The sequence below is a fragment of the Cucumis sativus genome, chromosome 4 (genome assembly GCF_000004075.3).
Source record: "Cucumis sativus cultivar 9930 chromosome 4, Cucumber_9930_V3, whole genome shotgun sequence".
Classification (NCBI taxonomy): domain Eukaryota; kingdom Viridiplantae; phylum Streptophyta; class Magnoliopsida; order Cucurbitales; family Cucurbitaceae; genus Cucumis; species Cucumis sativus.
In genome coordinates, this window is record NC_026658.2 from 5,356,892 (window position 1) to 5,373,560 (window position 16,669).

A 16,669-nucleotide genomic window follows, 5' to 3' on the forward strand; every position below is an offset into this window, starting at 1 on the left:
TATAATAATTAAGTCTATATCACACACATTTTATTATTTGCGAAAATGACAAAAAACGAATTGCACCACACACATCAAGAGGTAAAATGTCACAAATGTCATCATTATTAATATACGTTTGATGCATCTTATACACCTAATACACTAATTGATACACTTGATGCATCTGATACTTTTTTATACACTTGATACCGAAACATTATTAATATATGTTAGATACATCTTATATACTGCAAATACATTTTGTATTCTTCACTTATACAATTGATTGATTAAATGCACTTGATATGCTTGAGATCCTATTTATACATTTGATATACTATTGGCATGCACTTGTAAACTATACTTGGTAATGATTCATTTTACTGATATTCTTTAACAATATATTGTTGATATACTTGATAATGATATAGTGAGTTACATCATTCATATACTTAATAATACTCTAATGAACTGCATAAAAATTGAAAAAATAAAAATCATGTAGTAAGTATATTAACCAACTAATATATATAATATAAGTATATCACAACACTCATATACGAAACTGGAACAAAATAAAACAAAAAAAATTAATGTGAAAAAATAAAACAAAATCATTTGAAATTAGATTCAACTAAAAATACACATTGAATAAAGTAAAAAAAAAAATCACAAATAAAGTTAAATTACTCTGATCAACAACCATTGTATTATATTTCATATTACAATTATTGTACTATTGATATTTTAAAATTAAGATTAAGATATAAATAATAAATAATTTTTCTAGTATAAGAATAAACAAATAATTAGAGCCTTAAAAAGTGAGTATAAATAAAGAATGAGTAGAACATTAAAAATAGGAAGATAAATAATTTATTAAATGATAGTTTAGAAATAATATCAAATTTAAGATGGAGAAGTGAAAATTTTGCCATATTTGCAAAATTCCAAAGTAATGTGCTATAATTGCTATTTCATATTCTCAAAATGCTATCTATGTAATTTCCCTTTAATTTATGTTAATTTTAATAAATATAGCAAAACATCAAAATATTTACGATTCATGTAATAAAATAAAATAGTTCATGAAGTCAGCCATTCTTTTTAAATGTTATGGGGTTGTTCTTCCTTTCCATCTTAGTGTTATTTGATTCAAAATGATGTACCAAATATAAAAGATATGTAATTAGTGTATTCTCATGCTTGTCTTGAACACAGCATCAAAGTTACAAGGCCGTCACCAAATCCTACTCAACCAATAGTAACACTAGCATTTGTTTCATTTTGGTAATATAATTATTAAGGAACAACTCAGTTGGTCTAAAAAAACTCGAAACTAATCGAAAATATCCAATTTTCTTCGCTTGAAAATCAAAACTTCCAAACGGAAGAGTTTTCAATCCGAATTAACACTAGTTTTGGTTGGTTTGAACGATTTTTACAATTTTTCAATTCATTTCAACACTACCAACAGGCTATGGTAATGTGAACGAGTTAAACCACCCTTGATGGTCTTCAAGTTTTCAACATTGAATCAACTTCCATTCTACCAAAAATATCATCTCTTCTCATTTCAATCAGCACCATTCATCTCTTTTGGCAAATTGTCATGCCATCTCCAATTGGTACCTAAATAAAAACCAAGCTAAGCACCATCAACACAGCTTAAGGAGGGCTTAGAAATAACAAAGGGAAGATATATCACCGTGCTCACCATACTAATTCCAACTCGATCATCTTCCATTATCTTTTTATTCAGTCTCCTAATGCTATCAGTCATCTTGTCATCAACCTGTTCAAAATCCACAAGTATCTGTGAACTAAATCCAAACAGAGTTGAGACAACAAAATGAGAGATATTGAAGAAGCAAACGGACCATGGGGTCAGCAACTTTTCCGTACCAAAGGACATTGTCAATCACAATTAAGCCTCTAACCCTGACCTATATACAGAGTGGTGAAGAACTTCATAAACCTTTTAATTAAATACCATGGAATGAAGAAATAGACTAACTAATCAAATCATTCAAGCCGTAAATAGATTTTTACAAAAAGCAAATCATTTATCTTCTCACCAATTGCAATAGCAGCTCGAAGTATTCCTCGTTCATCCTCTTCTCGGCATCGATGAAGGCAAAATCGTAGCTGTAAATGCACGTAGATATGTTTTCTAGTCATTACTTTGTAAGGTTCCTCATTAGGAATAAGTTGGGATAATTAGTATGATTAGCAGTAAGGGTCATTCCAGGAATTAGACGGTAAGTTTGTTAGGATTTTAGTTATAAATAATCAGAGCGAGTTGAGGGGAAGGGAGTGAAGAATTTTGTGGTAATTTCTCTGTTGGGAATTTGGGAGAGGATTCTTGGTCCTCTAGAATGTGCTGAGGGATATTGTAGTTTCTTCATTGATATTGCAATATAAATGTCTTTTAGTGTTATTGTTTGTTCTTTGTGTTCTCAAGTGTTCTTATTAGGATGTATCCTAACATGCTTGTAAATAAAGTTCAAGGATGAAGAAGATAAAAAGATATGGAAGAAAGTTAAACCATCGCGAAATCAAAAGTTTTAGGTACACATTAAGATAAACTTAAATATTTTGGGTATACTTTCAGCCTGAATTTGGATATTAGCACAATACCCCACATGCTGACTATGAATGTCAAATCACTACTAAACTCAAAAGTGTAGATGACTTGACTAAGTTTAAAAAGAAAAAAACAGAGAAGTGTTATGGGATACTTATAACAAAACCGAAAAACACTTCACCTGCTAGCTTCACCATTTGCAATAAGTGATTTGAGTGTATCTGCTGCAAGCCCATGTCTCACATCCACCTACTTCCAGGCATCGTCCAAGACAAAGTTTTGAGTAACAGAAACATGTTATAGCACAAAATTATGAACTTAAACACAGGAAATATATCAATCTTCGTATACTCATAAGAAGGTATACTTTGGCTGGTCTAAAACTTGACGAACCTGATTAAATGAATGGCGTTTCTCGCATCTTCCAGTTAATTAGATATCAGTTTTACTTTTACAATGCTGTAACAAGGAAATCTTCAAGCTAGAGCTACCCACAAGCTTGGATACAATCAGTTTTACAGTTCAAGATAAAATATGTTGGTCCCAATCACGTTGGAGCTATTACTATATGAAAGTTGTGCATAGACAAACAATATTTCTCAAAAGATTCAGGCCACTGTTCAGAATTTCTTGATAAAATAAGTAGTGAGTACCATAGTACACAAATGAAGGAATATTTACTTTGTGTGAAACACCGGCAAGTTCATAATATCTTTTAGCAACCTCAAGACATTCAAGATCTCTGTCACAGGCAACTAAACGCCCTGATTCTGGCAGGACTAGTGCTACGGCCAAAGACGAGTATCCCTAATGAAAGGAAAAAAACCTAGGTTAGACCTCACGCTATAACACTTTCCAAAGAAAACAGGGTGGTGAACAAATTCTGGGTGAAAGCCTTTTTAGTTGAACGACTAGGAAGTTCCACTTCAAAAGGATATAAGCTGGACTCTTGTAAATTGAGACCAGGAAATGAAGATCTGAATATTTATTTTTCTTCACTTTAAAAGCAAACAAACAAAACAAAACAACTTGGCTTTCATTAAGAAAAGAATGAAAGAAAACGTGGAAATGAAAAATGAAAAAACACAAAAAAGGCACTAGACTACTCCAATTAATAGAAATACAACCAAGTGAATAGTTACAAAAGAGCCTAGAAACAAAGACCAAAGTGTCTCTTTACAAATGTTTGGCAAACATAATTTTAGCTTTGCAATAATTAATGCTACATTACTTAACTAAAACTGAAAGCACCACAAGAGCATTAACGTTTCCATCACCTTATATTATAATTAGTTGTTCCAAAAATATTAGCAACACTGAATACACATTTAATCTAGGTCAGTCCATAGATAAAATCATACAGATTCAGATGCATATGAAAACATTTGGAAGAAGAGCCACCTGTAAAAGCATATATATATTTTGATACCCTTGGCGAGTTTAGTTTGACTTTTAGAATGTGAAAATGCTTTTAGCCAATTAAAGGTAGTAGCCAAAACCTTTTTCACGTTCCATTTAAATCACTACTTCAAAAATTATCTCCACTCGCTTTAAATCAAGGGGGAAAATGCACATGAAAACCTGTTGAGAAGTAAGAGTTGTACAAGGGGCCTACAGTGTAAACACCCACTTCGATGCACCTCTTAGCACCGAGAATCTGAACAAGCATTGCAAGAAGTTGTGCTTGATCAGGGGATACCTACAACACAAATTTCTCAAATTCAAGTGCGCAGTTGAAAACGGTAATAAATGTTAAATCTAATCAACCGACATTTTTTTACATAGACTAAAGAATATTATATTTTATCAGAAGCTCATTAATGATTAATAGACTAAATTCTAGAACTATGAAGAACATCAAATTGTCTAAAAAGAACTATGTTCACAAAAAAATTTCCAGCAAAATACCTTATCATAAAAAAAAAATTATAGCATCTTATTAAACAAACTACCTTTGATATGTGCAAGAGCTTTCAGAAAACTGTCAATTATGACAATAATCATATAGGTATTATTTTGCAATGGGATGAGTGGCATTTCACGTTTCTACTTTTCTGTCCTTTTTTTTTCTTGTGAGGAAGTTATTGGATCAAAAGAAAGAAAAACAAACTGGGTATGGGCAGGGAAAAGAAGCTTGACAAGAACTGCAGAAAGCTCACAAAAAACATCTAAACATAAAACATAGGAATAGTGTACTGATGGAGTTGGAAACGGTCACCTGCATTTTGCTACCACGCATTGAGGCAGTCTCTTCACGAAGTTGCGCAAGGATCTATTTGAACGAGTTCGATTACAATCAGACAGATAAAAATATACCCAAGATAGAGATGAGTGGGCTTGTATGCTAAAAAGATTAAACCTAACTTAACCTATCAACTCACAGTTTGAGTTTGGTGGTGATTTAACATGATATTAGCCCAGAATATCCTATGATCGAATCATGTAAGGTAGTTTTGATTCTCATACTAAATTTCTAACCAACAAATGTGGAAGAGTGTGTTAATGACATATATTCTATCAACTCAAGCTTTTATTGTTTCATCTCTATCCAAGTAATAGCAGTCCAGTAACTCACAATGCCTTCCCAAAAGATAATCCAAATGGACAAACAAAGAAAGCAAGAAAGAATGTACCTCAGGCTCTCGAACATTGGAGAGAATATAATCATAAAGCTCCGAATCAACACTAATAAACTGCTTATTGCTAAATTTGCCATTTGAATTGGTGGAGTAAACTCTTTCCAAATGCCTCTTCTTGCTGCTAAAATCATCCAAGTTGAATTGACAAACAACACAACAACTGCAAGAGAAAGCCCCTTTGACAGTTTTGATACTGGGAAATGCAGTTACTGGGGACAGGGACGAGAACTTCGTCAGCAGATTCTGGGGGTATGACATAAAACGAAGTCCCATGTTGCTGGTCAACATCAAATAACGATATGCCCTGCAGGGTAACAATAAACACATTTTATAGCTCAAGAAACTGCAATAGGAAAATTTAGAGAAACCCACTCTAGTGTACTTCCTGCAGAGTTACTCTGTTGGGAAATTCTACAAACAGTTTGTGTGCATACGAGAGAGAAGGGGGAAAGAATCAGTGAGACGAAGACATGAGAAAGAATATTGAATATTTGCAGTCTAAAGGTAGAGGGAGACCGGCCGTGAAAACCCAGAAAAAGAATTTACCGGATGAGAAGAAAGTAAAGTTGGCCTCGGCCCTGCCCGGTGACCGAGGCTCGGTGGTTGCGAAGGTTCAAACAAAGTCACTCCCAGCCGGATAACGTGAGATTATACAAGGTGTGCTCATTTCAAACAAGGTGTAAGGGACAGGGAATGGAGGATTAAAATACTGATATCTATTTTATGCATACATCCACTCGTAACTCACTCAAGTCACAAAATAATCAATTTATTTAAATGAATCATTCATAACTGAGTTTTACACAATTTTTTGGCAGGTTAGTTTGTCCATTTTAACATTTTTTACGATTACATTTTTGTTTGTACCAACATCTTTTATATTTAGTACAATCGTGAGTTTAAAAAAATAAAAGAAAAATTGCAGAAGAAGAGAAAAATTATGGAAAGAAATGGTACCTGAAATATTTTTAAAAATGACCGACTTCATGATCTTTTTGATTTTATTACACGGATATAAATATTTTGGGTGTTTTGTCGTATTTATGAAAATTTTCCTAAAAAAACTATAATTATAATTATAATTGTTTGATACTTGTTAGAGCATTTTTAATATAGCAAAAAGAAAAGAAAAAAAAAACCATTTACAAACTAAAACAAGAAAAGTGGTAGTGGATAATATTTTGAAAATATGATATAGCAAATATAGCACATTATTTTAAAATTTTGTAAATATGGTAAAATTCTTAATTTTTAAAATAGTCTCCTTCTTAAATTTGTTATTATTCTCAAATCACCTTTCAATATCTTATTTCTTCTTCCTTTTTTTCAATGCCCTAATCATCTCTTATTTCTTCTTCCACTTTTAACACCCTAATCATTCTTTTTCGAGATTCATAGTTTCTGAATTATGAGCAAATCGAAGAATGAGTCTATCATGTGATTGATAAAGTGACCACAAACTGTTTTTGTTGTCTTTCTCAATTTTTTTTTATATGCAATAGGTTTGGTACTAGATTGATTGAGTGGTAGATGATTTGTAGATGTGGTGCTGAACCAAATTGCAACAAATTTGAGAATTTTGAACCAATTCGTCGTACGTGAGTATGTAGTCAACTTCCTATTATTTGAAGAATATGAGAAGCTTTTATGACCCGTGACAGTAATTGGATTCTTCCAGCGATTCCAACTTTGAGAGATTTGGAAGGATTTTCCCAAATAATTTATTACTTTCCACTGTAAAACCAAATAATTGTTGTTCTATTGTGAAGTAGAACACGACATTGAAAGCAAGAACCACATGACAACATCGATGCAATATTTGCAAGAAACTAGTTACTCCCCAAGGTCCACACAATACTCGAACTCATACGTGCACTCGCTGGAGAATGAACTAGAATCAGATAGAAAGTTGTAGCTTAAAAATGAAGGCAATAAGAAAGAAGTAGCGCTAGCACGATTACCTGAACTTGACAAACATACGACAATAACGTGTCATGAGCATGCTTGTTGAAGGCATTGTTTGACTATGGTTGCATGACCAAACATCCTCACACTATCTTATATTTATGTTTTTATACTTAGTTTAGCTTGTTTCCTTTAATTTCCATGTCGCTTGCTTGTAAGTGACATTTCACACTTTTCATATGCAAGTCTGTCATATTAGAAAATGTTAAAAATTGTTAGCTTTGTCTATTGGGTATTGTGTCTTGCAAGTGTCCCACGGGATCACCACCTGTTGTGCATCATTCGGGGAGCACTAGACTGACACGTGCTTATTGCAAAACACTAGACTGATATATGCATCCTTCGGGGCATTAGCCTGATTATGTGTATTCTTACGGGATCACAAGACTGTTAAAGAGGCAAGGTACCCCCAATAGGAAGCTAACGATTTTATTGTTTCCCTAATGGGACCAGTAGTTGGTCTTCTACTGAGTATGTTTATACTCACCCTTTTACGTTTAACTTTTCAGGCAAAGGTAACACGAGGGGAAGATCGACGAGGGACAAGAAGGAGCTGTGTTTGCCATAGGGGAAATGTCTTTCAAATTGCTTCCGCTTTATACATTCTTTTTTTTTTTCATTAGTATTGGAGACCGCTTATTGTTTCATGATTGAACGATTTTTGTTTCTTGAACTTTCTTTACTTTTAAACTTTTGTTTGAAATCGGACCTGAATAAAGACTCTTTGATGTTGTTGAATTTTTATTTAAATTATAAAGTCTTACGGTTAAAGGATGAGTTCAGTGTCAAAGAAATAACCTCAACTTAATTAAAAAAGTTAGGTTGTTACAGTTACGTCGCGAAAAGTGGAAAAAAAAAATTATTACCTTTCACTTTCCGCGACGTGCCTCTAACACACATTGCAAAAACTTGAAACGTTACGTTTCTTTGTTAACTTTTCGTGACGTTCAAGGATACCAACGTCACGAAAAGTGTAGATTTGAATTTAATATTTGGCCTTTCCACGACGACTACAGTGCCACGTTGCGGAAGGTGGCAAAACAAATTTATTACGTTTCGCTTTCCGCGACGTGCCTCTGACACACGTCGCAGAAAGCTCCACCCCATGTTTACAAAATTTAAAATCTGTGGAAGTGATTATTTCTTTTCTTGGACTTCGGATGCTTACCTACTTTTTTCATTAACCCTAAAGAAAATCATTTGAAACCTTTCATCTTGTTACAGATCACTTATGGGCATTCCAAATCTTTTCCTCTTTCATTCGAACGCTTTTTTTTCTTCATCGTCTTAAAATCTCTGCAAGTGATTTTTTTTTTCATTTGGACTTCGCTCGTTTACTTCTTTTGTTTCTCTTTCATTCGGACATTTTTTTCATTCGAAACCCTACCGAAAACCATTTGAAACTATTCAAAGGTTTTTTTTTTTAAAAAAAAGTTAGAATATGGCCATTGTTGTGGCTTTTGAAGGCTCGAAAGAGAAGAATAGTTTGAATAAAAATATTGTTGTCTTTTATTATTTAATTATATAATATATTTAGATATAACAAAAAGTTTATATATATATATACTATTATTATAAAATAAAAGCGAATATTAGTTAAATTCAAAATAAAAATTTCATACAAAAATTATTGGTACAATTAAATAACTTTTAGATAAAAATTACACTACTATCACGGTTTTTATGGGATCTTGACATTTAAAATTAATTTTTTAATATTTTGGTGGTTTTAAATAAAACTTTTTTTTAAATAATATTTATGAAAAATATACCTCATTTAACAATTCTTCCATAAAGGATTTTATTCCCCTAATTTCGATGCATTTAACGTCGGTATCATTAGTTTAAGAAAATTTTTATCATCCACGTATCGTTATAATTGATTGATTCTCTTTAAATAATGTCAATTTATTATTATGTTAAATGAATTATTTATAGAATAATTATTACATGCATAATTATATGAAGTTGTTATTATATCAAACGGAGAATTAGGTGGTGATACAATTTTAAAGTCAAAATTTTGAGATCTTTCAAATAAAATTTTAAAATCAAATGATAAAATAAATATTTATTGCTATATATGTAATCTGAAAACAGTGAATAATAAATATGAAAAATTGTGTATTTGTTTGAAATAATAAAATGTTACTAAGAATTTATCAAACCTTAAGACACATTGGATGAATAAATTATACTATCAATCATTGTATGAAAAATTTTGTATTTGTATGATATAATAAAATATTACTAAGAATTAACAAAAGCTTCTGAAAAAATTATATTATCTTTCATCTTATAGATAACAAAAAGAGCACGAAGTAAATAGCTATTATATATATTAATAAAAATAAATTATATATATATTAATAAAAATAAATGTTAATCATTTGATTTGAAGCTTACAAATCCGAAAATCTATTATAAATTAAAGACATAAATCTATGAGATGTTGGTTAAATGAGATCAATTCCAAAAACAAATATTTATTTAATATTTTTATAAAACTGATTGGTATGCAAATAGACTGGACTCGTGATTCGTGATTTTTGGTTGTATTGCACTATTTTATTATGCACAGATACAATATACGTGAGAAAAAGGAATTTATGTTTAGGAAGGGGTAAAATCGATTGACGTTAAAAATATTTACTTCAACCAGTTTTGCTAAAAATGAAAGTATGTTTTAGATTTGCTATTTTCGAAAGTGTTATCTATTATATCGTGACATGAGGGTTATCTCCATTCTCCATTTTATAAGAAACCACTTCCTTAGACATTAGTAGAGGCCCATGGACCAACAAGAAGAGGCCTGTTTGCCACATCCAATGGGCTTTTTATTGAGAAATTATTATGAAAGATCGATCACACATTTCAGTGTTCATGACCTTTATGAATCCTTCTTTCATGTATAGTCTTTCTTCTTGTTTGTTTTCTTTTTCTTTTTTCTTCTTTGCTTCTTTTATAAGGAATGGGAAAAAAATGTGGGATGTGCATATCAAAACCTTCTACTTTTAACACATAGAGAGTATTTGTTTTTTACACTTACAACAACAAACTATTTGTAGTTTAACATCATAAAAAGGTGTTATTACCAACCTTCTCAAATAATATTTTACTATTTTTAACAATATTTAACTTTTTCGACTGCATCACTTTTTTATCATATTCATTGAACGTGTAACTCCAAGTAGTGCTATATAGTTTTAAATTATATTGAATACTATAATCTTTTTCTTTTCTATGACAATAGACATCAAGAGACATTTAGAAGAAAGATTGGTTTATGGAAGTGTTAATGTTAGATAATCCTATTATTATAATAGTTCTAGTGTTATGATAGCATGTGTTTGGAGGAAAAATTATGATGGGTAATGTTATGACAGTATGCATTTGGAAGAAGGATTATAGTAATAGTGTTATAATAGTATATATTTGGAGGAGGAGTGAAATAGTGAAAAAGAGAGAAATGAAGGATTATGGTAAACCTAGGGTCACTCCCCCACAGTCTTAGGGCCAAACGTTCCTGATACTTTTTATTCAATTTCATGATTGAAATAATGAAAAAAAATGTAAAAAAATAAAGCCGAGGTACATTTAAAAAAATAGATTCATTATATTGCCCTTTTACATAATTTAAAAAGAATTGGACATTTTCTTCCTTTGTATCTTGCACACTTAAAATCCCTCCATTATTGTTGTTGGTAGAAAGAAATAGTAAGTTATTTATATGCGGTGTTTGAATTGCCACGCTGAATGGACATAGATTTTCTTTTAAAAAGAAATGCCAATTTTTATTTTGTCACGTTTCTTATTTATCATCCATACTTTTATGTGCACTAACTTTATCATATGTTTAATAAGGATTTTTTCTTTTTCCTTTTTATGTACCCAATGTAGCTTTCAACGTTTCACACTTCATTAATTAAACTGGACTTTGCTATTTTGTTTATTTATTAAAATAAACCTTTTTTCTTTTTTGTTAAACTCAGATGTGTGCTTCCAGAATATGTAGACATTCAAAAAACAGAAAAAGAAAAATCCAACACATTGTTTTTTTAGATCATAAACTACTCCTAACTCAATTATATAACGTCAATTTAACTCCTATATCCTTGTTTCGAAATAAATTTGAATTTTAGTGTTAATTGTGCTAAGCTTTTGTTAACACGTTTTACTTTTGTTATTTTCTCACTAATAATAGTCCGACGTTTTGAAAATTTTAATGTCTGAAAAATGACTCCCATTTACTTATTAATAATAATAGGCTTTTAAAACACAATCACCTTTTCCATAGCACCCTATGCTATACGTACAATCTATTTTGTTCATAATGTGTCAATTAACTATTTTTTAGTATATATATAATTGATGAGGTAGGAGAATAAAATCTTTTACAATTTCAAGGTTGATTGTACACCTTTTATATTTTTACAATCAACTTTCTAGCATTCATTTTTTCTCGTAAAAAAGGATATATGCTAGTTGATTTATTCTCATAACCCGTCTCTAGAATAGAAACTTGATTTCAAAAGCTTTGAAGAAAATAAAGAGTACAGAGAAATTTAAGATTTGTACCAAAATACTATTTAGATTTAAGATTAAAATATTGAAGCATATTAATTTTAATTGTAGTAAAGCAATGGAGAAGGGTACGTGGCAGAATTTAATTTAAAATAGAAAATTCTCCTTTTCATTTGCAAACTTCCTACATACATATATATACATACATATATATATATATATATATATATATATATATATATATATTACACTATATAGCATAATGACATCTCCAATCCTTTTGTAACCTTTTGAGACAAAAATGTGGAATCAACCAATGAAATCCACCCAAGTGTGCTTGAAGTTAATTATAGTTTATTTGCTCTTTTTAGAAAGCAAATTTTGATTGAAATTTTCGTGGGCCTAATTTTCAATTCTTTTTTGTTCAATTAGAAAAAGGAAAAAAAGGAGAATAAAATATAGTATATTCTTCTTCATAATTTTTCTAAGAAGGCCCTTTTTCTTTAGCTGAATTAATAATTCACCCAACTGTGATCATTCCCCACACCCTCTTTGTCCTCTTCATAATCACATGCTATTTCTTACCCTACTTTACATATTTTTTTTTACATTTAACTACCTAGCTGCACTACTACATTATCTCTCTTAATTAGATAATCAACCATTTAATTAGATAATCAAAGTTTTCTAAAACATCTCGATGTTTGATATTAATTTAAGTCTTTTAAGACAAGTAGTAGTCTAGTCAAGGTTATTAGATGTCGAATCATAATCCTATTCTTGGGTATGATGTGTCATACTATTAAAGCTAAAATATTTAGGTTTTATTTGATATAATAATTTAGTTTTGAATTACAACCCACAAATATAAAATTTAAAAAATAAAATCTAAAAAACAAAATTATTATCAAATATATATTCATTCATTTTCTTTTAACCTGTTTTGATTACATAGCAACGAGAGATTAATAAATATATATTCATTCAAATTATTATATATTGTATTGTTGTCAGTATAACCCAAGTTTAGAAATAGTTTATGTATATTATTATCTGATGAACGATATTAAAGCAATGAATATTTTGTTTTTAATGACCTAATTAATATATACATTTTTCATCTCAAAAAAGAGAGTACATTTTCAATCTATTTTTGTTCCAAAAATACTTTATTTTTTTAATCAAAAGAACACAAAACATGATTGTTAAGACAATGGTAACCGAAGATTTATAAATACGTATTGTTTTTGCACCCTATCACTAAAAGTATGTTTTGTAATATTGATTCTAAAATTGAAAAAAATTAAAGTTTAAAATTTCTATAAACAGAAAAATTAACCATGAAAATCCATTCAACGATTGATGTTATACTTTTAGGGTTTAGTGAAGGTTTATTATATACATATCCACCGTTAAAGGGAGAGAACTTTATATGACATCAATTGTCATTTCAATTTATTTTAATGAAATAGCTATATCAAGACCGTGATCATCTCAATCCGTATCTTCAAACAAATCCATACCTAATCGCACATATACAATTGAATTAATTTTATTTTTCTTATGTCACTTAGATAGTTATGTATCGGAAGTTTGATTATATTAGTTTTAACACAATGACAAGGTTGAAACATGAAATAGATTTATTCTTTCTTTTGAAAGCAACAGATTAAGTTGGGAAAGAAAACAAATTTGTGTTGGATAATAAATTACCCTTTATAGAAAGAATTGATCCTTAGAAAGTTGACTGAATTAATAAAAATGAAGTAAAATGAATTAAATAAAGAATATACCAAAACAAAGGAACCTGATATCTGATAGAAAAGAATAATGGGCAACAGGTTTTGCCAACTACCTTCCACTCTTGGAAAGTGGAACTTCCAGGTGTTCTATTTTGGGAGGATAGACACAAAAATGTTTCTTTTTTAGCCCAAAAAAACAAAACCTTTTTATTTATTTATTTAATTGTTCTTAATAATAATATTATTTTGCATTCTATGGGTCTTTTTAGTTTGCTTGGCATTCTCTTATTGGCAATCTCATTGCTCATCATTAAGATCTGTTTAGTTAGGTTTCCCAATCTACAAGTGTCTCACTTTCAAGAATCAAACACATTTATGTTCATTTTTCTTTTTCTTTCAAAAAAGTTTGTATAATTTTGAGACATGTTTGGCTTTACATTCGTTGAATTAAATGTTGTTGTTCTACCTTCATAGGGTTGAACTATGATTATATAGTATTTATTTTGCCATTTAACAATCACTTTTTTAGTACCTTCTTTAACAAAAATAGTATTTATTTTGCCATTTTAGAGAGTAGATAATTTTATATCTAAAAATCATATGAATAATCTCTATTATTGTTTAAAATTTTAAGTTTATAAAAATAAACTCATCTAAAACATTATTTTATCATGTTGTAATCAATTTATTTTTAAACTAAGATTCTCTCCGAACACTTTTATCATTATCATTATAAAATGAAAGAGTTGGACATAATTTAAGGTTAAGTTAATTAAAAATTTGGCCTATAAACTATTAAAGGACGTGTTTTAAATATTGAGATAAATTCCATTTCTAGAAAACCCCATTAGAATTTAAAATTCCCATAGTATATAATAATGATTACTAATATTGTATAGAAATCAAAAGAGCCTACTAGAAGAATTGGACTCATACCATTTTCATCCCAAAAAAAGAGAAAAGAAAACCCTAGCTAGTACATAATAAATTCACATTTTCCATCTGTCATGATTTTGTAACTTATCGAAAGATTAATTTTTTAATATAGTCTCCAGTGCTAGCCATTTCATTTGGAATTATTACTCACATAATTATAGAATATTTGAAGCTAACATGTCTACCTCTATATGATTATATATATCATTGATTTTTAATACCATTTATGTTTTGGAGAGGGAGAGATGGATATAAGTTTTCATTTTGCCTATTGTTGGTGGCATTTTTCTTTTATTCATTCACATACTAAATAAAATAACACTCGCCAAAGATATGCATGTCTTTTTCTATCTTTTTTTTTTTACTTTAAGAAAAGTTTCTTGTTTTTAAATGTGGGTAAATTATTGTGTTGCAATCAAATTAGAGACCAACAATAGCTATGACATAGGGGGAAATTGATAAAATTTTATATCATATCATGAAAGAATTGGGTAACTCTCAAAAACAGTACTTAGCTTTGTGCCTCTAGCTAGATGTTTGGTCATTGTGATCTTCATATGAAGCTTTCTATTTTACAATAGGTTAGTTAAGATATTTGGACTAAAATAAAGTAATTTTACTATAAGTGATATAGTTATTGAATGTCATGTACGATAAAAAAAAAAACAATAAAGCATTTGATATCTAGATTTGTAGTCTGATTAGTCATAAGATTTTGTAAAAAAAAAGATTGAGCTTCGTCTAAGAGTAAAAGTACACAATTTAGTTATAGAGCTTTGTTGAAATATACTCTCGTAGTTTAAAAAGCTTATTATTTATAGTGTTGTATTTTGACGACGATGAATTGTAATAAAGTAAATGAAATTCATTTAATTTCTATCTGTTTTAATATGAGTCACTTCTAATGAGATTAGACTGCCTTTTTAATTATGCCACATTCAATAGTATACTAAACATAATTGAAATGAGTCTTTCCTTCAATACTCCAATAACATTTAAAATCTAATTTCTTAATGGTGAAAAATGGAGAATCTTAATTGTGTGGCAGCCATGGCTTGGCCAATGAAGAAAAATAATGCTTCCATGTGTGAACTTAGACAGGCCCAAGTTTATGTGTGATTCTTCTCTTAAAAATTTGACACCTGTTCCCAAAATGATGTGGACTATTACATTTTTTTACATAGAAAATGAAATCCCATATTATTCATATATATATATAAAGATTTAAATGGAGACAGCCAAAAACACCCTTACCTCTCTCAATGGATTATGCTCTGATATTTATTAAAAGGAAGGAGAGAGACTTATATATGAAATATTTGTCTTTTTGATCACTTTGATGATATGATGCTCTTTAGAAATCTATATATATAAAGGAAAATTAGAATATTATAACTAAAAACACACCTAACATATTCGAACGTATTGGCTATCTAATACATTAAAACAAAAATACAAATTTATAATTAGTTAAGAGGGGTGTTACTATTAATAATTGAGTTATTTAAATCTAATTAAATTGAAATTAATGAATATAATTTTGATTTATGTGTGGTAAGAGATAAGATCTAAGCAAAATGAAATCTCAAGACAATCCTTATTATATCACATTTAGATTATTATGTTATCACATAAATGTTCATCTCATAATCCAATTTCTTTACTTTTCAACATTTTTTGCTAAGTGTTAACTCAATATTAGAAATAGTTTATTGATAAAAGTAAGCAAATAAATTTCCTAAATTGTGTGTAGAGCCAAGATCTTGAAAAAAAATTCTTCATTCTTGTTTCATTTTTAAAGAAAGGTTGAAAACGAAAGGACATCCAAACAAATTAGAAAAGATAAAGATTCTTTCCAACAAGATAGAAAGAAGCATCCATTTTGGAGGATGGACAAATTAAACAAGTCCTTTCACATAAAACCAGGTGTCAAGTTTTAAGTGGATAAGATATATGAAGTTTAATCCAATTACATTCACCAAAGCTTCAAACTTCTTCTTTTTTTTTAGTAACAACAATTCAAATTACGCACCGATCACAAACAAAATATATACTTGATTAGCTCGTTATATTTCAACATATATAAAATGTAAATCTCTTGGTGTCAAGTTCAAATAAAACATATCAAATAGAATAACATTCTATCATTCAAGTTTATCTTGAAATGATGGATGTTGATCCAAACATAGAGTCATAGAGCTAGACTACTTACCATTTAAATACACTACGGTAACTTATTAATAATACTCATAAAACATTGTCCTAATAATATTAGATCATATAGATATGTGAGT

The 16,669-nt window shown here is 29.5% G+C and overlaps 1 protein-coding gene across 2 annotated transcripts; it reads right to left on the minus strand.

Moving 5' to 3' along the window:
* Window positions 1-1,162: 1,162 nt before the first annotated feature.
* Window positions 1,163-5,922, minus strand: LOC101219267 (O-methyltransferase MdmC). 2 transcript variants are annotated; one of them, XM_004147719.3, is made up of 10 exons: window positions 5,755-5,922; window positions 5,203-5,512; window positions 4,788-4,841; window positions 4,185-4,268; window positions 3,251-3,376; window positions 2,751-2,818; window positions 2,061-2,130; window positions 1,863-1,928; window positions 1,700-1,777; window positions 1,163-1,614 (listed from the first exon to the last, which is right to left on the minus strand). In XM_004147719.3, the coding sequence occupies exons 2-10, from the start codon at window positions 5,494-5,496 to the stop codon at window positions 1,573-1,575; spliced, it is 882 nt and encodes a 293-aa protein (XP_004147767.3). In that variant the 5' UTR covers window positions 5,497-5,512; window positions 5,755-5,922; the 3' UTR covers window positions 1,163-1,572. The 2 variants fall into 2 exon arrangements, with proteins under 2 accessions (XP_004147767.3, XP_031740674.1); XM_031884814.1 differs by lacking the exon at window positions 4,185-4,268.
* Between the last annotated feature and the right edge of the window lie 10,747 nt (window positions 5,923-16,669).

Bases quoted from the DNA above. Each gene is read 5' to 3' on its own strand.
- LOC101219267 (XM_004147719.3), bottom strand. From the start codon at position 5,496: ATGTTGACCAGCAACATGGGACTTCGTTTTATGTCATACCCCCAGAAT. The intron at 3,377-4,184 runs GTAGGCCCCTTG...TCCTTTCATTAG, and splicing joins TCGAAGTGGGTGTTTACACT to GGATACTCGTCTTTGGCCGT. The intron at 1,929-2,060 runs GTGAGAAGATAA...CTCTGTATATAG, and splicing joins TCGAGCTGCTATTGCAATTG to GTCAGGGTTAGAGGCTTAAT.